Here is a 19,910-nt window from a genome sequence, read left to right on the forward strand (position 1 = left end):
CAATGCCTCAAAAAAAAAAAAAAAAAAAAAAGAAAAAGAAAAGAAAAAAGAAACCATGTCTTGTTGTGTGTGTGTGCATATATATATATATACATACATACATATATATATATATATATATATATATATATATATATATATATATATATATATATATATATATATATATATATATATATATATATATATATATATATTATAAACCAAATATTTGGTAAAACTACAATTCAAATTCAAATAGTAAAGTGAGAAATTAGGATTTATTAGGATCCTGGACCTAAGTGTTTTACTAGGATTTATGAAAGAAACAATATATGTGTTTTTGATCTATGTACATTATGTAGTATTCTTTCCAAGGAATGTAAAGAAAATATAAGGAAATTGCAGAGACTTGCATCACTAACACCCTCCTTCCATCACTTCCCCTTAGCTCAACCAAAACACATAATTCTATGAACAGCCACATCGGTCCACCACCATTCCAGGGATTTTGCCATGGATTATCTGCTGTTTATCATTGAAGTACAGCATGTTTATCGGCGACATCTTTGTGGGTGTGCAGCATGGCCCAGCCGAGCCTCTAGGATTGGCATGCTGAACCAGATGAGTATGTGGGTACTTCTGCATGAACATGTACTCACACTGGCCTGAACAGTAGTTTGCCTTGTAACGTTTGGGTGCAATGATCCAATCCCAGCCAAAAGCTTCAAAGTCCACTGTGAGCGGGTAGCGACAACAGCGGGATTCTGTGGAATGCTCATCACAGTCAAGACCCAGATTTCTCCGTGAGCGCTTGGTTGTTTCAAGAACCTTGACCTCCAGGAATGGCTGCTGGAGATTACGGGAGGAAGAAGACATACAGAGATGGGTCAAGTACCCTCTATAAACATCAGTCTCAAATGCACCTCAACTGACATAAAGCTAAAAATTTTAAATATGTTTTAGTAGTACAATGATTATTGTTTCCGGTATAGCATTTTTTTTGGTCTAACAGATCTAAGGGTCCTTACCAGTCCTTCCTCTCCAGGCCGCAGAGACGTCACAGCCAGGTCATTGCCACTCTCATCATAGGCATTTATATCAATGCCCCAGTTTGTGTGTGGCTGCTTGAACCAGTTCTGCAGCACATGTTTGAAATCAATGCTCTGCCAATGACCCGCTTGCGAACTGAGCTCTATTTTGAGTGACCGGATACGGATGTGTCTGCTTCCTTGCTCAGTGATAGGTTTAAGGCGAAGGATCTGCAGGTAAACAGTGGAAGTTTGCTGTAGTGGCTGCAGATAAACCCACAGCTGGGCTTTCAGGACCTTGGTAAACATCAGTTTTGGACTGAACTTGAAGAAACAACAGCTGGGTTTCCCATCCACCTGCACCAGAGGTTCAGCTGAAGGAGAAAAAAAAAATGCTATTATACACTGAAATTGCATTTAAAATGGTTAAATAGTATGACAGTATGATATAAGCAAAACAATATAAATATAAAACTGAAATATAGATGTAAGAAGCTTCAGGAAAACAATGTGTGGTGGACACATGCCTTTAACCTTTTCTAGTCTTCAGATGCTGGTGACCAAAATGTTTACATTTTATTGGAATGGTATGGAACTTGGTACCAGTGATCGTACTTGCAATTTCAACATACAAATAATTAAATAAAAAAACGAACAAATAAATAAATAAATAAATAATATGACTGGAAAATAATAAACAGTCCAAAAAAAAGGTCATAATTTTATTCTATTTATACCACTATTCTATAGTGGTATAAAATGACCTCAATAGGAAATTAGGAAAAATAAAATAAATAATTATAACTACATTTGATTAAATAAATAATTCAGCCACAAAACTTAAAGAGACAGACAGAGAGAGATCAAAGTCTCAGTTGGAGAATGCTCACCAGTTAGTTACCAGACTCTTTGATATTCTCTATATACATTCAAACATAACCCAAAAAAATGCCAAAATTAAAGTAATTACCTCTGACAACATGGTAATGCATGTTATAGTGGCTACTGGTTATGCTATCAGTGACAAAAAACAAAAAAACAAACCTTGCACAATTCATTTTATACATTATGTGTCTTACAAATAATGTATAAAATGAAATCAGAATAAAAGTATTTCTAATATATGTATTATTTTACATTAAATAAATGGTGCAGAATTAAGAGGTGAATATTGTAAGAGATATATAAGAGACATGCCACTTCCTAAATCCTCAATATAACTATATAAGGAAAACCCGTAACGGCAAAGATGGCACTTGTATACACATGTCCAGCCCCTCCCGCTGGAAAGCCAATCATCTGCTTTTAACAGTCAAGCTGGGAAACATTTAAGCGTATCGTCTCGTTCCACTGACGCATGATCACAATTGAGGTTTTGCGACAGCGGAGATGGTTTGGCGACAGCGAGTCGTGGTGTGTGCTAGATGAGATGTAATCCACATAGAAGAGTAAATAAAAAAATAATTATTAAAAATATTGTACTGTACACTGATAAAACAAATGACATTGAGCATTTGTTTAAGTGCTTGGTACAACTTCAAAATGAAGTTGGTGTTGTGAACCCTTGCGCATGCATAGTAAAAGTATAACCTGTGGGGAAAAAGCAGTTTTAAACCTTATTTTGGGGCAAAGTCATCAAACTTTTTCAGCGATTTTCATCATATTTTACTGCTGTTTCTATACATGCAGTTTTTATGTCCCAGTGACCAGTGAAAGTGCAGTTCTGACTCTCTGCCAGGCCCGGATTGGCTAATCGGGAGCACCGGGAGTATTCCCGGCATGGCAGGAAAACATTTACTCTATTTGAGGGAAGACGTCTTTCATTGTTAGTTAATGCTGTTAAACAGAGAGGGGGAAAATGCATTAGGTCTACAAAATAATAAATAAATAAAATAAAATCCTTCTAGCGTAGGCTATTCTTAAACTTGGACGTCATTATTGAAGTACAAATCCAAGCAAGCAGTCCACAATCTCTATGTTTTCTTTAATTGAAAAAAAAATTGCATTATCATTTATCCAAAGGCTAAAGTTGCAATAATATTTTAGTTCATGCCAGTTTTAATTTCACAGTATTTTAACCTAAATTATGTCACAATTCTATGATAGTACAATTTACTCAGGCTGATGACATTTTTTTTTTTACATTAAAATTCTTTTTAGAATAGTAACATAAATAGGTTAAGCAAAAAAAAAATATTTTTATTTCGGATAGCTTTTTAACTGCAAGGCAGACTTAGGCCTACATTATGGTATACAGTACAAATATTAGGAACATGCCTTATTCTGTCCATTATTTTCTTAAAGAATAAACAATAATACAAGAATAAACATTATTTTCTTAAAGAATAAGATAAAGAATCACAATTGTTAATTGGCTTGTGACTTCCCTGAAAGCGGCACCTTGCTCAAAAAAAGCAACAAGTCATCGTTTGAGATATGTGAGCAAAAGATAATAGAAAAAAAAAGTATAACAGAAAGTGCAAAAGCGGCATTTTTTATTTAATTTTTTTAAATGCGGCATTGAAAAGACCAGTACAAAAAAATCTAAATAACCCAGTGGGCCGGTATAAGGCATGAAAATCCAGGGCTGAAAATGAGTCCCACTCCGGCCCTGCTCTCTGTCCATTCTTTCAGATAGGAGCCTGGTCTTGTTAGTCCGAAATAGCTGCCAGGAGGCGTTGCCAAGATGGCGGAAAAAAGGACTTTGATATTGTTTAGATTTGATCTGTATAATGTGTCTTACACATAATGTATAAAATTAAAACAGAATAAAACTTTTTTTTTTCAAATATGTGCATTATTTTACTTATAAATAAGGGTTCATAATTAAGAGATGAATATTGTTTAGTACCATGATTTCCTCTCAAAATACAAAACATTACAACAGGATTACAATCAGGGCCGTTTCTAGCCAATTTGTATATTCTTTTTAGACACCAGTTTCTTGTCGCATTCATATTGTTTGTCATAGTAAAAAAATCTTGTGGAGATTCATCACATTGTGGGTTCTACAAATCTGAATGCATTATTTGTAAATTGACTGTTAAGATAAACATTTTGCACAATTTATTAGCTGTAATATCATTGTGTTGCCACTGGATGACCCCATCAAACAGATAGAGACAGGCTGGTTTATATGGACAGGTGAAAACGAAGAAAGTGGAGACAGCTGAGTGCATTAACAGGTGTGCAAAGGCTAGTGGGAAATGTAGTGCTTGCAGTGGGGTGACTATGGGGACGTGAGACCACTAGTGGACACCCAGGGAAACACAGACCAGACACTGGGACAATAGGCCATAATTTGGATATATTTTTGAAATGGAAATATGAAGTTTTACAAATGATGGAAACTTGTGTTTCTAAGGAAAGATTACTATCAAATAGCACACCTAGGTTTTTAACTGATGACAAAGAATTTACAGAGCAGACATCAAGTCTTAGACAGTGTTCTATGATAATACATGTAGAGTTTTTTAAGTCATATAATTAACACTGTTTTTTTTTTTAATTTAGCAGTAAGAAATTACTCATCATCCAGTTTTTTATATCGACTATGCATTCCATTAGTTTAAATTGGTGTGTTTCACTGGGCCGCAAAGAAATATAGAGCTGAGTATCATCAGCATAACAGTGAAAGCTAACACCATGTTACCTGATTATATCTCCCAAGGATAACATTTAAAGCGTGAAGAGTAGCAGCCCTAGAACTGAGCCTTGAGGTACTCCATACTGCACTTGTGATCGATATGATACCTCTTCATTCACTGCTATGAATTGATGGCGATCATATACGTATGATTTAAACCATGCTAATGCACTTCCATTAATACCAACAAAGTGTTCAAGTCTATGGAAAAGAATGTTGTGGTCAATAGTGTCAAATGCAGCACTAAGATCCAATACAACCACGATCAGATGATAAGAGCAGGTCATTTTTAACTCCAAGGAGAGCAGTCTTAGTACTCCCCAGCCAGTCCAACCTGCACACCTGGGGTCTGGTCGATACTCCAGCATGTGCCCTGTGCCAGAGAAAGGGAACCCTCGAGTTAATCTTGAGCTGCTGCCCAAGAACTTTGGGGGAAGGCCGATATCACTGGTGGCATGACCAGGTGCTGGAAACAATTGCAGAGAGCAGCCAGGTTAGCATCATTAGCTGTCGGAGGTCAAAGCCTTCCAAGCAAACCATTAGCTTCAACAGGGCCGGAGAGAGGCCATAAAGATCTTCCAGGATAACAGCAGGGATTCTGAACATTGCACAGGATTGGCAGCTGAAAGTTGCCTTGGGCAGACAGCTCAGATTCCCCTAGCATATTGTTAAGACCACCCTGAGACCTGACATTGTCTTGGTATCCGAGGCAACAAAGAACCTGGGCATGTTGAATCGCACTGTGCCATGGGAAGACCAAATGGAGTAAGCCTATGAAAGGAAGAGGGAAAATATGATGGCCTCGTCAACGACTGCCACAACCAAGGATGGAAGGCAAGCTGCTTACCTGTGGAGGTGGAGTGCAGAGGCTTCGCGGGGAATTCCCTCTACGGGGCCTATACTGCACTCGGCATCACAGGAGAGAGAAGGAGAAGGGCTATCAGCAATAGCACAGAGGCTGCAGAGAAGGCTTCGAAATGGCTCTGGATTAAAAGAGCGGATCCGTGGTTAGATGCTGCTAGGGCACAAGCTGAAGCCTGATCAAACTCAGCTGGGTCATGAGGTTTCAAAAGACCTGAAACACCCAATGAGATCAGGAACATCACTGATGATGTGCCCTAGCGTTGCATCAGAAGATGTATCATTACAAGTGAAGGACTGCTGTTTCCAGGTCCAAGCCTCTACTCATTTCATCTCTTTTTTTTCAGTTTTTCATGACATTGTGAGTGTATAGTAGCACAGTTTCTTTTTTATTGGGGGGGAGGGGAGTGTTGGTGGGCATGTAGCGGATTTTTAGGACTCAGAAGCAGTGAAGCATGATATCAGATGTAATAAGCAGATATTCTTAACCACTCCTATCTAACCGTGAATCTGCTATGAGCAAGACTGGAGATGGAGGTGCCCCACAATAAAACCCTGCCCTTTATTCAATATATATATGTATATATATATATATATATATATATATATATATATATATATATATATATATATATATATATATATATATATTTCTTTTTGGTAATAAATTCACTAAAAAGTAAGTAGTAACTACTACTCTGAGTAGTTTTGGAGAAGAGTACTTTGTACATTTACTTAAGTACTGTTTTGGCACCAGTACTTTTACTTGTAATTGGTAATTATTTCAGCAATATAACAGTACTTGTACTTAAATAAAAATTTGCAGTACTCTTTCTACCACTGCAGCTGGTGGAGATAAGATGAGAAATAATTAAAATTTAAAATAAATCAAACAATGCACTTAATTTTCTTATTAATCCCTCAACATGGAAAATCTTTTCACAATTTATCATTTTCAGTGTCTTGGCAAGTAGACAAAGTTTTGTGTGATACGCCTGAAACCCTGTTATATACCCTGTAATAAACCTTGGAAATACTAGTTGGGAGGGGGTAGATGCACTCTTTTAAATGAGTCTACTCCTTAAAAATTACCGTTATAAAAAAGCTGCGTCCAAAAGGGGAAGGGAGAGGTTTTGCTACAATTTACAGGTGCTACAATTCCACTAATGCCATTCAAAAAGTGAAACTTGTATATTATAATCATTCATTACACACAGATTGATATATTTAAATGTTTATATCTTTTAATTTTGATGATTATAACTGACAACTAAGGAAAATCCCAAATTCAGTATCTCAGAAAATTTGAATATCGTGAAAAGGTTCAATATTGAAGACACCTGGTGCCACACTCTAATCAGCTAATTAACTTAAAACACCTGCAAAGGCCTTTAAATGGTCTCTCAGTCTAATTCTGTAGGCTACACAATCATGGGGAAAACTGCTGACTAGACAGTTGTCCAAAAGATGACCATTGACACATTGCACAAGGAGGGCAAGACACAAAAGGTCATTGCAAAAGAGGCTGGCTGTTCACAGGAGCTCTGTGTCCAAGCACATTAATAACAGAGGTGAAGGGAAGGAAAATATGTGGTAGAAAAAAGTGTACAAGTAATAGGGATAACTGCACCCTGGAGAGGATTGTGAAACAAAACCCATTCAAAAATGTGGGGAAAATTCACAAAGAGTGGACTGCAGCTGGAGTTAGTGCTTCAAGAACCACTACGCACTAGGGTTGCAGGTAATAGGTAATAGCGGTGCCATTGTATTTTTTTTTTAAAATGGTAGTATCGTCATTGTGGTTCTACCATAAATACTGTTGTATGTGGCTTGTGGGACAGTTGCTAAAATGTTCGAACACTTGTGTTGCAAATAAACAATATTGTCGTTTTATCTTCCTGTTGTCCTTCTGTGGTGCCATTTACGTGCCAAAAAATGTGTAGTATTCGCTCCTTAATACCATACATGGTGTTGTGTTTTTTTTTTTCTGACAAGCATCTGATTCAGTTCATTTCATTTTAATTTGCAATGGTATGTTCCTGTGAATACAGTGCATTTAAATACAACGTTTGACCGCGACAATTTCTTGAAAAAGAGCAACTCACATAGTGAAATATGGAATTACTTTGGATTTTCACCTGATGAGACTGGAAAGCCTAATGACGGAAAACCAATCTGCCGTGAATGCCTAAAGAGAATTCAAGCTTAAGGGGGAAACACCAGGAATCTCATCAAGCATCTTCAGACACATCCCATATCTTTTGCAGAGTACACAAAGGTTAATGGAACTTCTTTACCTTAAATAATGTATCTTCATTTTTGACAATGTCCTGTTTAACATTACAGTAATGTATTTTATATTATTGACGATATCTAGAGAGAGGGACTGAAAAGAATTTTAGAATTAGCAGCTTAAACACTGCATTTTAAAATAATAACTTTCAATATAGTATGTATATATTTAGTTTCTTTTTTGTCCACCTTCTGGATGAATGGTTTTCATTCTTTTCAGCAATCTTTGCGATGTAGAATGTTGTTATATTCATTAACATGACGACATCTGCAGTCTGTTCTTGTCAGCCCTTTATTCATTTTTAATGTTAAAATCAGCTTGTTTCGTTCCTAAAAAATATTTGTGTTTTGAACGAATCGAGTGAGTAAATTGTTAAATGAGCCATTCACAAAGTATCGTGTGAGTAATCACTTGCTTCATTCCTGAAGTGACCAGACGTTTCTTTTGAATGGATCTGTCAGTAAATCATTAAGAACGACCACCGGACATTCTTAATGTATACACACACACACACACACACACACACACGCACACACACACACACACACACATGTCCACACACACACACACACACACACACACACACACACACACACACACACATATATATATATTTGGAGTTGTGATAGAGTAAAACAATACATAAAGCTCTGAATAATGATGATTCAACAGTAATCACAGACAGGTACAAAAGCAATGAGATCAGATTACATTGTTGTTAATACACTGTCAGAAAAAAAAGGACCTTTAAGGGTACAACAGCTTGTCCCTGGAGCAGTGCCCTCAAAGGGACAACTTTGTACCTGATGTGTTAATGGCTGCAACAATTCAAGTTTGCCCTGTTATGATTATCCTATTTCAAACTAGAAATACACATCTGTTTTGTTAGAAGAGTCCAGGGAGTGAATTTCAATGGGAGAGGAAGGATTTTATTCATTCAATAGCCTATGAAAGCAATCCGAGTTCTGCTTATAAACAATTTCATTTTATTTAATGTTGTTGTAAAGAGCTTGCATTTCTTAACAGTGTAAGGGAAACAGGTCAATTTAGCTCAAAGGGAATATTTAAGATTTTAAAGGTAATTTGAACAGAATCACATTTTCACGGCTGATCATTGAGATACCCTGTGATTCACTGAACGAGCCATTTAACATCAAATCAACATCAACATCCAAAATATAATGAAAACACTATTAATTAGCACAGTAACAAGATCGGCTGTTTAAGACATTAACTTGTAAGCAGAAAACACAAGATACTTCTCTTTTCAATATGAATAAGGCTTTATTAGATAAATCGAAGACATATAAACTAATCTAACACATAAACGCACGCACACACACATTCAGACAAGTTGCAGGAAGATAGAAAGTTAGCAAAGGATGAGTTTAAGAGAATGGAAATGTGGAATCCCAAGTTTACAGCAATACGTGAAATTGCATAGACATGAACAGCCATCAATCACTTAATTAACCCTCAAATTGAGTTCATTAATGAGGTTAAAATTAAAGATTGGCTGGAAGTTCAGTAGTCGCTGAAGTTATGTCTTGGGAAGCCAGTGGTTGGGCGCTGGCTGACGATGCGGAGTTGTGAGGGCTGGTTGAAGTTAAAACTTAACTCAGAACACGAAACTCTCAAACGGAAAAGAAAAGAAACTAAAGTAAAAGAACAGAAGTAAAGTTTGATGAGACTAGGTGGTGTTTCTTCTCATTGTGGCTAAGTAGCAGCAGGTGTGCAGGACGACGCATGCTGGATCCGTGCTCAAAGAACGCTTACAGTGATGACTTAAAAAACAACGCTAAAAGCTAAAAGCAGGAATGACTAATAGCAAAAGCTAAGGAGCAAAGCTAATTAATTATCCACATGTAAAACTATGTGCTGCACATTTTGCTGAGGACAGCTTGCTGAGGACAACTTCCTCAATTTCAATCAGTTTAATGCCGGATTCGCAAAAAGATTATTCTTGAAAGATGGAGCAGTTCCCTCTTTGTCTGGAGAAGGCGTTGTTTATGGACCACAAGTGACCACAAGTTGGTGCATTTAACAGTGTCTGTAACTTACTACACAAAGGGCAATGCTGTACATGCTCCTGCCCACTTGCTTCTCAAAACTAGTCCAATTACGTTACCAGGAGGGCAGCCTGCTCTAAGCTGGTGTCGAATCACAATACAGGAACCATTGGCCTAATCAGAACTCGTTACGTATTTCTGAAGGAGGGACTTTATAAAACAAGGAAGACATCAGCCCATTTTTGTGACAGTGAAAACAGTGGTATACAGATAGGTAAATTGTGTGAAAAATACTGTGTTTTTTTTACACACGAAACATTTACACATGTTATATTGCACACTGTGAACACAATCAAAGCTTCAAAAAAGGGCGAAAAACGGGACCTTTAATGATGCTTCATTTGAATCGTTATCAAAGAACAGCATTTGTTTTAAATTTAAGCACTTTGTAATATGTGTAAATACTGGCATTTAAATCAATTTAATTTAACCTTCTTGAAGAAAAACTATTAATTTATATTTTTTAATCTAACCCAAAACCGAATGGTATCACATTTTTCAGCACATTTTTCATAATAATTATAAATGTTTTTTTGAGCAGCAAATCAGCATATTAGAACGATTTCTGAAAGATTATGTAACACTGGATTAATGATGCTGAAAATTCAGCTTTGATCACAGCAATAAATTATATTTTACTATATCGAAATCTACTTTAGGTAGATTTCGTTCAAAACGCAGCTGCCAGAGTCCTGACAAGTTTCAGGACAGGTGAGCACATCTCTCCAGCCTTGGAGTCCTTGCACTGACTTTCACATTGATTTTAAAATTCTTATGCTTACCTACAAGGCCCTGCATGGTTTATTTCCAGAATTTCTGAACTTTTAACTGTCTACACCCCAATGCGTAATCTTCGTTCATCGGATTCTGGCTTTTTAACTATTCCTGTAACTCGTTTATGCTCTATGGGTGACCGGGCCTTCTCTTCTGTGATTTTTTTAATGTTCTCTTAAAATGTATTTTTTTCTGGTTAGCACTATTCAAGTCTACTAAATGATACAAAAGCATTGTGATATGAAATGAATATTGCGTGGCAGGATACCAGGGGGTGTGGCCATACTCTGGCATAAGAAATACGATCCTCTGATTAGTGTAATTAGATTAGAGGTAGACTGGTGTATAGCAATCAAAGTGGAGCATAATAAGAAGGTCTTTGTAATCCTGAACGTGTATAATCCATATGAATGTAGTCATAATGAAGATGAATATATGAATAGGCTTGCTTTCATAAGCGCATTTATAAGGAAAGTTCATGTACAAGTATATTTATATTGGGGGATATTAATGCTGATATCTCTGATAATAAGTCGTTGTTTGGCCAACAGCTAATTAGGTTTTGTCAAGATAGTAAGTTGTCTTTTTCCAACCAAATATTATTGCCTGCAGACAGCTATACATATATCAGTGAGGCATGGAATACAACATCTTGGCTGGACTATTGTATATGTACAGCAGATGCACATGATTCCTTAGACAAAGTTGAAATATTGCATGACCTGGCCTCAACAGATCACATACCAATCTCAGTTATGTTAAATATTGAAAGTTTACCTGGGATGACTATTTGTGAAAATTTGGAACAAAATGGAAGATTAGATTGGGCAAGACTCACAGTAAATGATCTTCTGGGATATAAACTAATGACAGAGAAGAGGTTGAGTAATGTGGAAGTGCCAACTGAGACAATTATGTGTGATAACACAGATTGTAAGAATCCTAAGCATAAGTATGATCTCTGTATGATGTCTGATGTATGATGAAATGATGGATTGTTTGGATAATGCTAGTAGACCTTTTTTGTCAAAAAAGGGTTAAAAATTATAATTTAAAGAGCCACACAGATGGGACAAAAATTCAAAAATTACCTGTATTACAGTGTATGATGTAGCTGTCCATCAGTGTAAACAATGTGCAAAGTAATTAAACCAAAAAGTACACGATTTATAAAGTTATTGGCTTCTAAAGTAAGGAGTCAACTCTGAATCGCTGAAACGAGTCGTTATAGATTTCAAATCATTTGCCCATCTCCATGTACGTCACTGGAACACTTTGCATAATAATCTCTGCCTACCGTCTTGGGAGAAACAAAACTCTGACCTGCCCCACCCCCCACACAAAACGTCTCAGGTTACGAATGTAACCATGGTTCCCTGAGAGGGAACGAGACACTGCGTCCTCTGAAGGGACACTATGGGGGAACACCTCGTCGTGACCCGTGTCTGAAGCATACTTTGAAAAAACGCCAACTCGTTGGCCGCGACAGCGTCTGACGTCACTACCGGCGCGACTATAAATAAGCGACCGGAGAGCACGTCATTTATCTTCTTCGTGAAGCTTGCGTCCGAAGCATGGCAAGGGATCTAGAGGACGCAGTGTCTCGTTCCCTCTCAGGGAACCATGGTTACATTCGTAACCTGAGACGTTCCCCCTCAAGGGAACTTCGAACTGCGTCCTCTGAAGGGACACTATGGGGAACAGTATACCCACGCCGCCATGCTGAGGGGAGCGCAGGCCAGACCATGGCGAACACTAAGTACCAACTCTACCATTTCTATGGGAGTTGCCCCTAGGACGTTTAGACAGCTGTCTGTGACACTATCCCTTACGGCCAAAGGCCTAAGCTACATACCCAATTTAATTGATCAGGGCCTCGACCCGGGGTAGAGCTTAAAGGCTTGGAATAGGAAGGATTCCTTTAAAGGGATACGGCTAAGAAACCAGTATTATACAAAGTCTTGCCTGTCACACAGGGGCTACCGTTTGCTCTTGCAAAATTTTCCGAAGGAGCTGTCTCAACAGAACCCTGGTAGCAAAACCCTGCTAGATAGGTATTCAAGGATACCTGAATGGAGTGGCGCCCAAGATGAACGGGGCTTTACACCAACTCAAGAAAGGGCACGAAGCAACCGCGCGAAGCCCTTACCATAAAGGATTTTTAGAAAGAACGCAGAGCCTTAGCGTGCGAACTTACCACAGAGTGGATTTCAGAAAGTGCGCAAAGAATACACGTGCACACTTACCATAGTATGGATTTTAAAATACTGTTCTAGGGAGGGGTTCCCGTGGCACTCTGAAGGGGAAAAAACAGAGAACACCGTCAAATGAGAGGAACTCTGAATTCAGAGTAGCGTACTAACACGTAACCCTTTTCTGGGAAAAAGGGGCCCGTTGTTAAAACTACTGCGAGAACCGCCCAAATATCCCTTGATGAGGGAAGCAATGCTTGAGTGTAAACAAAAATGCACTCCGGCTGAAAGGAGCCAAAGGAACCAAAGTCTAAACATCTCGAAAAAGGGAACGAAGCTGAGCGCGTAACCCTTACCATACAGGATTTCAGAAAAATGTGCAGAGACTTGCGTGCACACTTACCACTTTAAGAAGTACACAGAATGTAGCGTGCGTACCTACAGGTTCCTAAGCATCGCAGAGATCTGAGCCACACGGGAGAGGCAAGCTCCAAACTTACAAACCTCTTTGGACGAGGGGAGCATCACCTGAGGCAGTAAAAAACAGGAAGAATTCTGTAACTACCACCTCCTCCCTTCCAACTGGATGTGACAGTGTATATAAGCGGTCAGGAGGCCCCTCAGGGTGACCTGGCCAACATTCATGAAATCTCCTGCAGAGCCGTGCCAGTTCTGATGATCAGCGAGGCTCCCACAGAAGCCCGTGATCTCGGCCGCCTAATACCAGAGCACGAGGCCGGAAGGACGGTGCTGACGGGTGTTAGTAGATGCCATAACTGAGCACTGTAAAAGAGACTCACTTAGAAAGTTAGTAGACATATGACCACCAGCAATTCAACTCATAAGTATATACAGAAAAAGGGTTACATACTCACCCATCCTCCTGTAGTGGGACCCTGCTCACAGGGCGCTTCCTTATAGTCCAGACCATCAGTAAGGTGGTTACTATGAACATAGAACCAACCAAAAACATCATAGGTCCAGCATATGAGACTGTTATGAGAGAAATTCTCCCCCACCTAACCTCGATCAGGTGGAGAGCTGGTGGTCGCAGGGGAATTCAGGCAAGGGAGGAAAAGAGCAGAAGTTAAACATAAAAAGCATTTTCTCTAGGTATCGCTCTGATTCGGACGAGAACGCTGCCTCGTCTGAATCACATCCCTCAGGTCCTGCTTACCTCCTCGCGACCCACGATTCCTCTTGCCCCTGCCCATAGGCGGGGGAGGAGCGCGAGTCGCGACACTAGCCTTCTGCGCCCGTCTTTGATCCTCAGAACGAGACGGGCCAGGACCCCTATGTTGTTCGGGCTCGGACCTGGACCTTCGTGGAATGAAGGTTTTTAAAAGCAGCTGAGCGCGCCCTTGCCTCCCTGAACTTTTCGACCACCATCTCGACGGAGGTACCGAAAAGCTCAGAAGGCGAGACCGGAGCATCGAGAAGAAAGCCCCTTTCTTTCTTCCCGATGTCTGCCAGGTTCACCCACAGATGTCTCTCCGTTACTACCATGGCAGCCATAGACCTACCCATGGCGGAGGCGGCCTGCTTGGTAGCACGGAGAGAGAGGTCTGTGGTGCGGCGCAGCTCGGCCACCTGATCAGCTGAAAGGCCCTCGCCTTTATCCAGGTCCCTCAGCAGGTCAGCCTGATAGGCCTGAAGCACCGCCATAGTGTGCAATGAAGCCACAGCCTGACCCGCTGCTGCGTATGCTTTGCCATTTAAGCGGGATGTATCCTGGAGGGGCTTAGATGGCAAAGAGGGAGATTTAAGAGAGGATGTTTCCCCCACAGAGAGATAGCTAGCCAGCGTCTCTTCTACAGGGGGCATCTTCTCATAGCCATTTTCGCGCATGCCCTCGATGTTAGCATAACTCGTATGCTGAAACCGATGGATGCGAGAAGAAAATGGCCTCCTCCATTCTTTCTTGATTTCCGCATGTAAATCAGGCAAGAATGGAAGGCCTCATCTGGGCTGGAGGGCTATGGTCAGATAAATAACGCTCATCAAGGCGACCTCGCGGCGTTATTTTGCTTGTACGTTTCCATGGCAAATTTAACTTTGCTGTGGCACGATCCATAACCTCTAACAACTCCTCATACGCAGGGCAGGAGGATTGAGAAGGCTCAGCCTCAGCTTCTTCGCCAACCTCAGACATCTCCTGCTCTTCCTGGGTAGAACCCAGCAGAGCACTAACTTCAGTATCAGAAAGGGTTAATGATAACACGTCTTCCTCCTGAAGTTCATTCTCGTCCGCCGCCGAAGAGCGAGAAAGGGAAAGTCCCTCTCTAAACTCTTCAACGAGGTCCACCTGTGATCCCCACGAGCTCATTCTCCTCCGTGCCTCAACAGCGGCGGGTCCTGAGCCGCGGGAGACAGATGGCTGTCCCTCTTTCCTCGAAAAAGAGAGACAAACGAGAGCGGAGCTTTTTCATGGAAAAACGCTCACAGTGCACGCAGATCGCCCCCTCAAGGACATCGCGCGCGTGCTCTTCGCCCAAACAAAAAACGCAAAGACTGTGTGTGTCATCCGGTGTCAAATAACGCTGACACGGATGCACGCACTGTCTAAACGCCTTGCTAGTGGAAGCCATGATAACAAAAGTAAAGATCGCTCTTACCGTGGTCGTTTCTCAGACGCACACTTCAAACAAAACAGTCAAATGAAGACGAAGAAGATAAATGACGTGCTCTCCGGACGCTTATTTATAGTCGCGCCGGTAGTGACGTCAGACGCTGTCGCGGCCAACGAGTTGGCGTTTTTTCAAAGTATGCTTCAGACACGGGTCACGACGAGGTGTTCCCCCATAGTGTCCCTTCAGAGGACGCAGTTCGAAGTTCCCTTGAGGGGGAACTGGTTGGTGTGATAGCATCATGTCGAGGAGACAGTTTGTTTTTAATTGTAAAGGCAAGTTTGTTTTATTTTCACTCCCAAAGAATGAAGATCAGAAGAACCAATGGATAAAATTATTTTTTACCACAATACCGGAGCAGTACAACAAATCCCTTTTGTTGTGTTCACAACATTTCACTGATGACTGCTTTTCTAATCTCGGTGAGTTCAAGACGGGATTTTCAAAGCGTTTGGCCATAAAAGAGGGTTCATTACCAACTTTATTTGGAGCAACAAGCATCTCCGAATCACAACCTGTAAGAATGATTATGATGTTATGTGTTTGTTTTCTCCCGAGCATCTTATCAGTATGTCATGCTAGCACTATATGTTAACCTTCTGGAGTCGATTAACGCGGATATGCGCTAGGAGTCATTTTCCCCTGATAACCCCGAAAAGAACTTAAATTACACTTTCAGTTTTAACAGATAAGAGCAATACATCAATCGAATCTGTAAAGGGTCTACTTTTTTTTGGATACAGACATAACTTTTTGCACTTATAAAATAAAGATAACAAACAAGGTGTGCTGTCTGCAGCCTTTGTCTGCGCTGATCTTCATTTACAAACACGTCATTAAAATGAAGTATAACTCCATGAATACTCAATGAAGAGACATGAGAGAGATATCTATAGAAAGCTTGACATGTCTACTTTAAAACTAAACAAGTGCTGTTCTTTGATAAAGTAATTCATATGAAAACAACGTGATGTCCGCTTTTCAAGTCTCCCTTCTAATGTGACCACGCCCCCGCGCTGAACGCGCTATTCAGATTCAAACTTAAGCGTGCGGCTTGAATACATTTACATTTATTCATTTAGCTGACGCTTTTATCCAAAGCGTCTTACAATTGCTATATATATGTCAGAGGTCACACGCCTCTGGAGCAACTAGGGGTTAAGTGTCTTGCTCAGGGACACATAGGTGTCTAACAGTGGATTCGAACCCGGGTCTCTCACACCAAAGTCATGAGACTTATCCACTGCGCCAACACCACCCCATACAGAAGTCCACACAGAAGAAAGAGCAGCGAGACTGTTCAAGTTTTTCATTTTACTGTTTGCTTCGTGATGACAGGAATGAGACATAATTCACCCCCAAAAAGATGCTAACGCATTGTTTACTGTAAAGTTGTGTTGGGAACAACCAATCAAAACTATGTCAGTTGACCAATCAGAACACAGTATGCTACCGAAAGGTGGGGTTTAAGGAAACTGAATCTTTTGAACAGCTTCGCGCGAACCGTTTGGGCATCTCTGAGAATTTAGGTATTTTTAAAATGATATTTTGACAAAATGACAATGTTTTTTAACCTTGGATGGATTTAAACGTGTTGTACAGGACTTATAAACAGTGATAGGAAGCTTAGAATTTTCATCTTACTTGCTCTTTAAGGGCTGGATGCAATGAATATGTCTATAAACTGCATTTGAGGGCCAGAGCAGCATTTAAAAACTGGGTCTTAATGGGTAAGGCTAGGTATGGCCCAGAATTTGAGGAAAAGAAGTTGGCAAATGCTAAATTTAAATATGCTGTACGGTATATAAAAAGGAACGAGATGTCCATAAGGGCAAACTCAATGGCCAAGAACTTTCAGCAAAATAATGTATATGAATTTTGGAAAGAAGTCAAGACTATCAATAATAGTAAAATACCACTTCCAACTAGTATTGATGGGGTTGTTGGGGCGGGGAATATTGTTAATTTATGGAGAAAATATTATGGAGATATTTTTAATTGTGTTGAGAGGAAAGAATTTAAAGTTGGTCATGTGGCGAATTACAATTGATGAGGTCAAGTACACAATTGAGAAACTGGCTGAGAATAAAGCTTGTGGTCCACATCGCATAACTTCTGAACATTTGAAGCATGCTAGTCCAAGGATCTCAGTGTTACTTGCTTTATGCTTTACAGGATTTTTAGTCCATGGTGTGTTACCTGATTCCATGATGTCAGTTTTACTGGTACCGTTAATTAAAGATAAAACAGGTAAAATAACTGGTACAGAAAACTATAGGCCAATTGCACTGGCAATTGTGATTTCTAAAGTATTTGAGCGAATCCTTATGGATAGGCTTAAAGAGTATCTAACAACCATGGATAATCAGTTTGGTTTTAAAAGTAAGCATAGCACTGATTTATGCATATATTTATTAAAGGAAGTAGTTAGTAAGTATAATCTACATAATTCAACAGTTTATTTTGTGCTTTTTAGATGCATCTAAGGCGTTTGATCGAATTAATCATACTAAGTTATTTATAAAATTGCAAGAAAGAGGGGTTCCCCCATACTTGATAAGAATATTATATTTTTGGTATATACATCAAACCTTAAAAGTTCAATGGGGTAAGAACGTATCGGAACCGTTTTTTATGACGAATGGGGTTCGGCAAGGGGGGATATTGTCACCTCTTCTTTTTAACCTGTACATGGATGGTTTTTCTGTGGAGTTGAATAATTGTAAGACTGGATGTTTAATAGGTGATAGTCTCATTAACCATTTGATGTATGCTGATGATCTGGCTATTTTTAACTCTCCTCGTCCGAGTGGACGCGGGAGGGCATAGTAACAATTTTAAAGAACTCTCTCTCTGCACGCTGTCGATTGGTCCCTGGTACTGCCTTTTCCAGCTTTGAAGCTCAGTTTCTTCACTTGGACTGGAATGGTCCTGTATGTCTAGTGGTGATTTACCGTCCTCCGCACTGCACTAAGGATTTTATACAGAATTTCACTGAACTCATCGGCAATATTTTGTTGTATAATGAATTTTTACTTTTTCCATCTAATCGACGATATAAGGTCCGAAGATACAGTCAAATTAATTTAAAGAATTAATTTGTACATCATGCTGTATTACCTTTGAAAACATATCTAAAAAGTAAATGTTCTTTTTTTGTGTGTGTATGTGTGTGATAGAGCCCTGTAGTCTGTGTTGCATATTTGACCCCTTTTCAGCAATGACTGTATGATTTTGAGATCCATCTTTTCACACTGATGACAGTAGTGTTTAGGCACCCCACAAACCACACAATTTCTACTGAGGGGGTTCAAACATTCACTGTGGTTGCAGAAGGAAACACAATGCATATAAACTTTTTGAAATTAAAGATCAAGGTAAATTTGTACTAATTTTGTCTTTTGGGAAACATATAAGTATATTATGTAGCTTCTGACAAAACTCCTCTATTATTTTGTCTTGACTTGTACACACATTTGACGCAAAATATCTTACTCAGGACAGAGGACAAAAAAAATAAAAATAATGGACTGAATACAGTTGTTTAATGTTTAAATATTTCTGTATGTACATGATATTTAAATGATTGAATATCGTATTTACTATTTAAATACCATCTGTAATGTGACAGGGATTTTTATATTAATGTTAATTGAACAGTATTAGTGTTTGAATATATTGTATATGTCACTGAAATAACATGTATTTTATTTATTTATTTATTTATTTATTTTATTATACTGTGTTTTAAATATAATACACATTATAATCAAAAACTCACAATATTTTACTCTCCTCACACTCTTTCTTATACCTGCCTCAATCACATTCATATAGCCGATTATGGGAGGTCTTTTGTCTCTCAGATGTGAATCAGTAAATATTCATGGCCATTGTCACTCCTTCGCATGAGGGCATTCTATCACAAACATGTTTTACAAATGTTAAATCAATATATTGTTTTCTGTAAACGAGTGAACATTTTTTTTTACATCATTTTGTAGCAAAAACTCTAGTCTACCACATACAGTTCTCAAAAGTCTTTTGAAAAAATATTCTGTATGTGTTTTATGGCTTTATTTCAGTGACTTTTTTGTTTGTTTTTCACTAACCACGCATAAACATTGTTTTCTCAAAAACACAATCACGCTACATCATCCTGATTGTGCTGAAGTAGTTTCCTGGAGTAGTTTCCTCTCCTGTCCATTTGGAGATGTTGTATTTGTTAAGAGTGTTATGTTTAACCATTACTAGCATGAGATTGAGAAATGCAGCATATGTTGAAGTATGCTGACAAGCAGAATTCACTTCTGATGTGATCTACATTCATCCTTCTTTGTTGTCTTACAGAAAGCATTGCTTTTTCACTCTGTCGGTAATTGAAAGATACGCAAATAAAAGGACATCACCCCTGTCAATTGTCAAGGAGTTTATCTAT

General features: G+C 39.0%; 1 protein-coding gene across 2 annotated transcripts in view; it reads right to left on the reverse strand.

The window, feature by feature from the left end:
• Positions 1–224: 224 nt before the first annotated feature.
• Positions 225–19,910, reverse strand: part of LOC113082497 (growth/differentiation factor 11-like) — a 49,445-nt gene continuing 29,759 nt past the window's right edge. The window contains exons 2-3 of one of the 2 annotated variants that reach the window (XM_026254124.1): positions 1,011–1,384; positions 225–828 (exon numbers count right to left, since the gene is read on the reverse strand). In XM_026254124.1, coding sequence (XP_026109909.1) covers positions 451–828; positions 1,011–1,384 — 752 coding nt within the window. In that variant the 3' untranslated portion in view covers positions 225–450. Of the gene's footprint in view, positions 832–1,010; positions 1,385–19,910 lie in introns of both variants that reach the window. The other variant, XM_026254123.1, reaches the window with a different exon arrangement.

The sequence above is a fragment of the Carassius auratus genome, unplaced genomic scaffold, assembly GCF_003368295.1.
Source record: "Carassius auratus strain Wakin unplaced genomic scaffold, ASM336829v1 scaf_tig00036359, whole genome shotgun sequence".
Taxonomy (NCBI): Eukaryota; Metazoa; Chordata; class Actinopteri; order Cypriniformes; family Cyprinidae; genus Carassius; species Carassius auratus.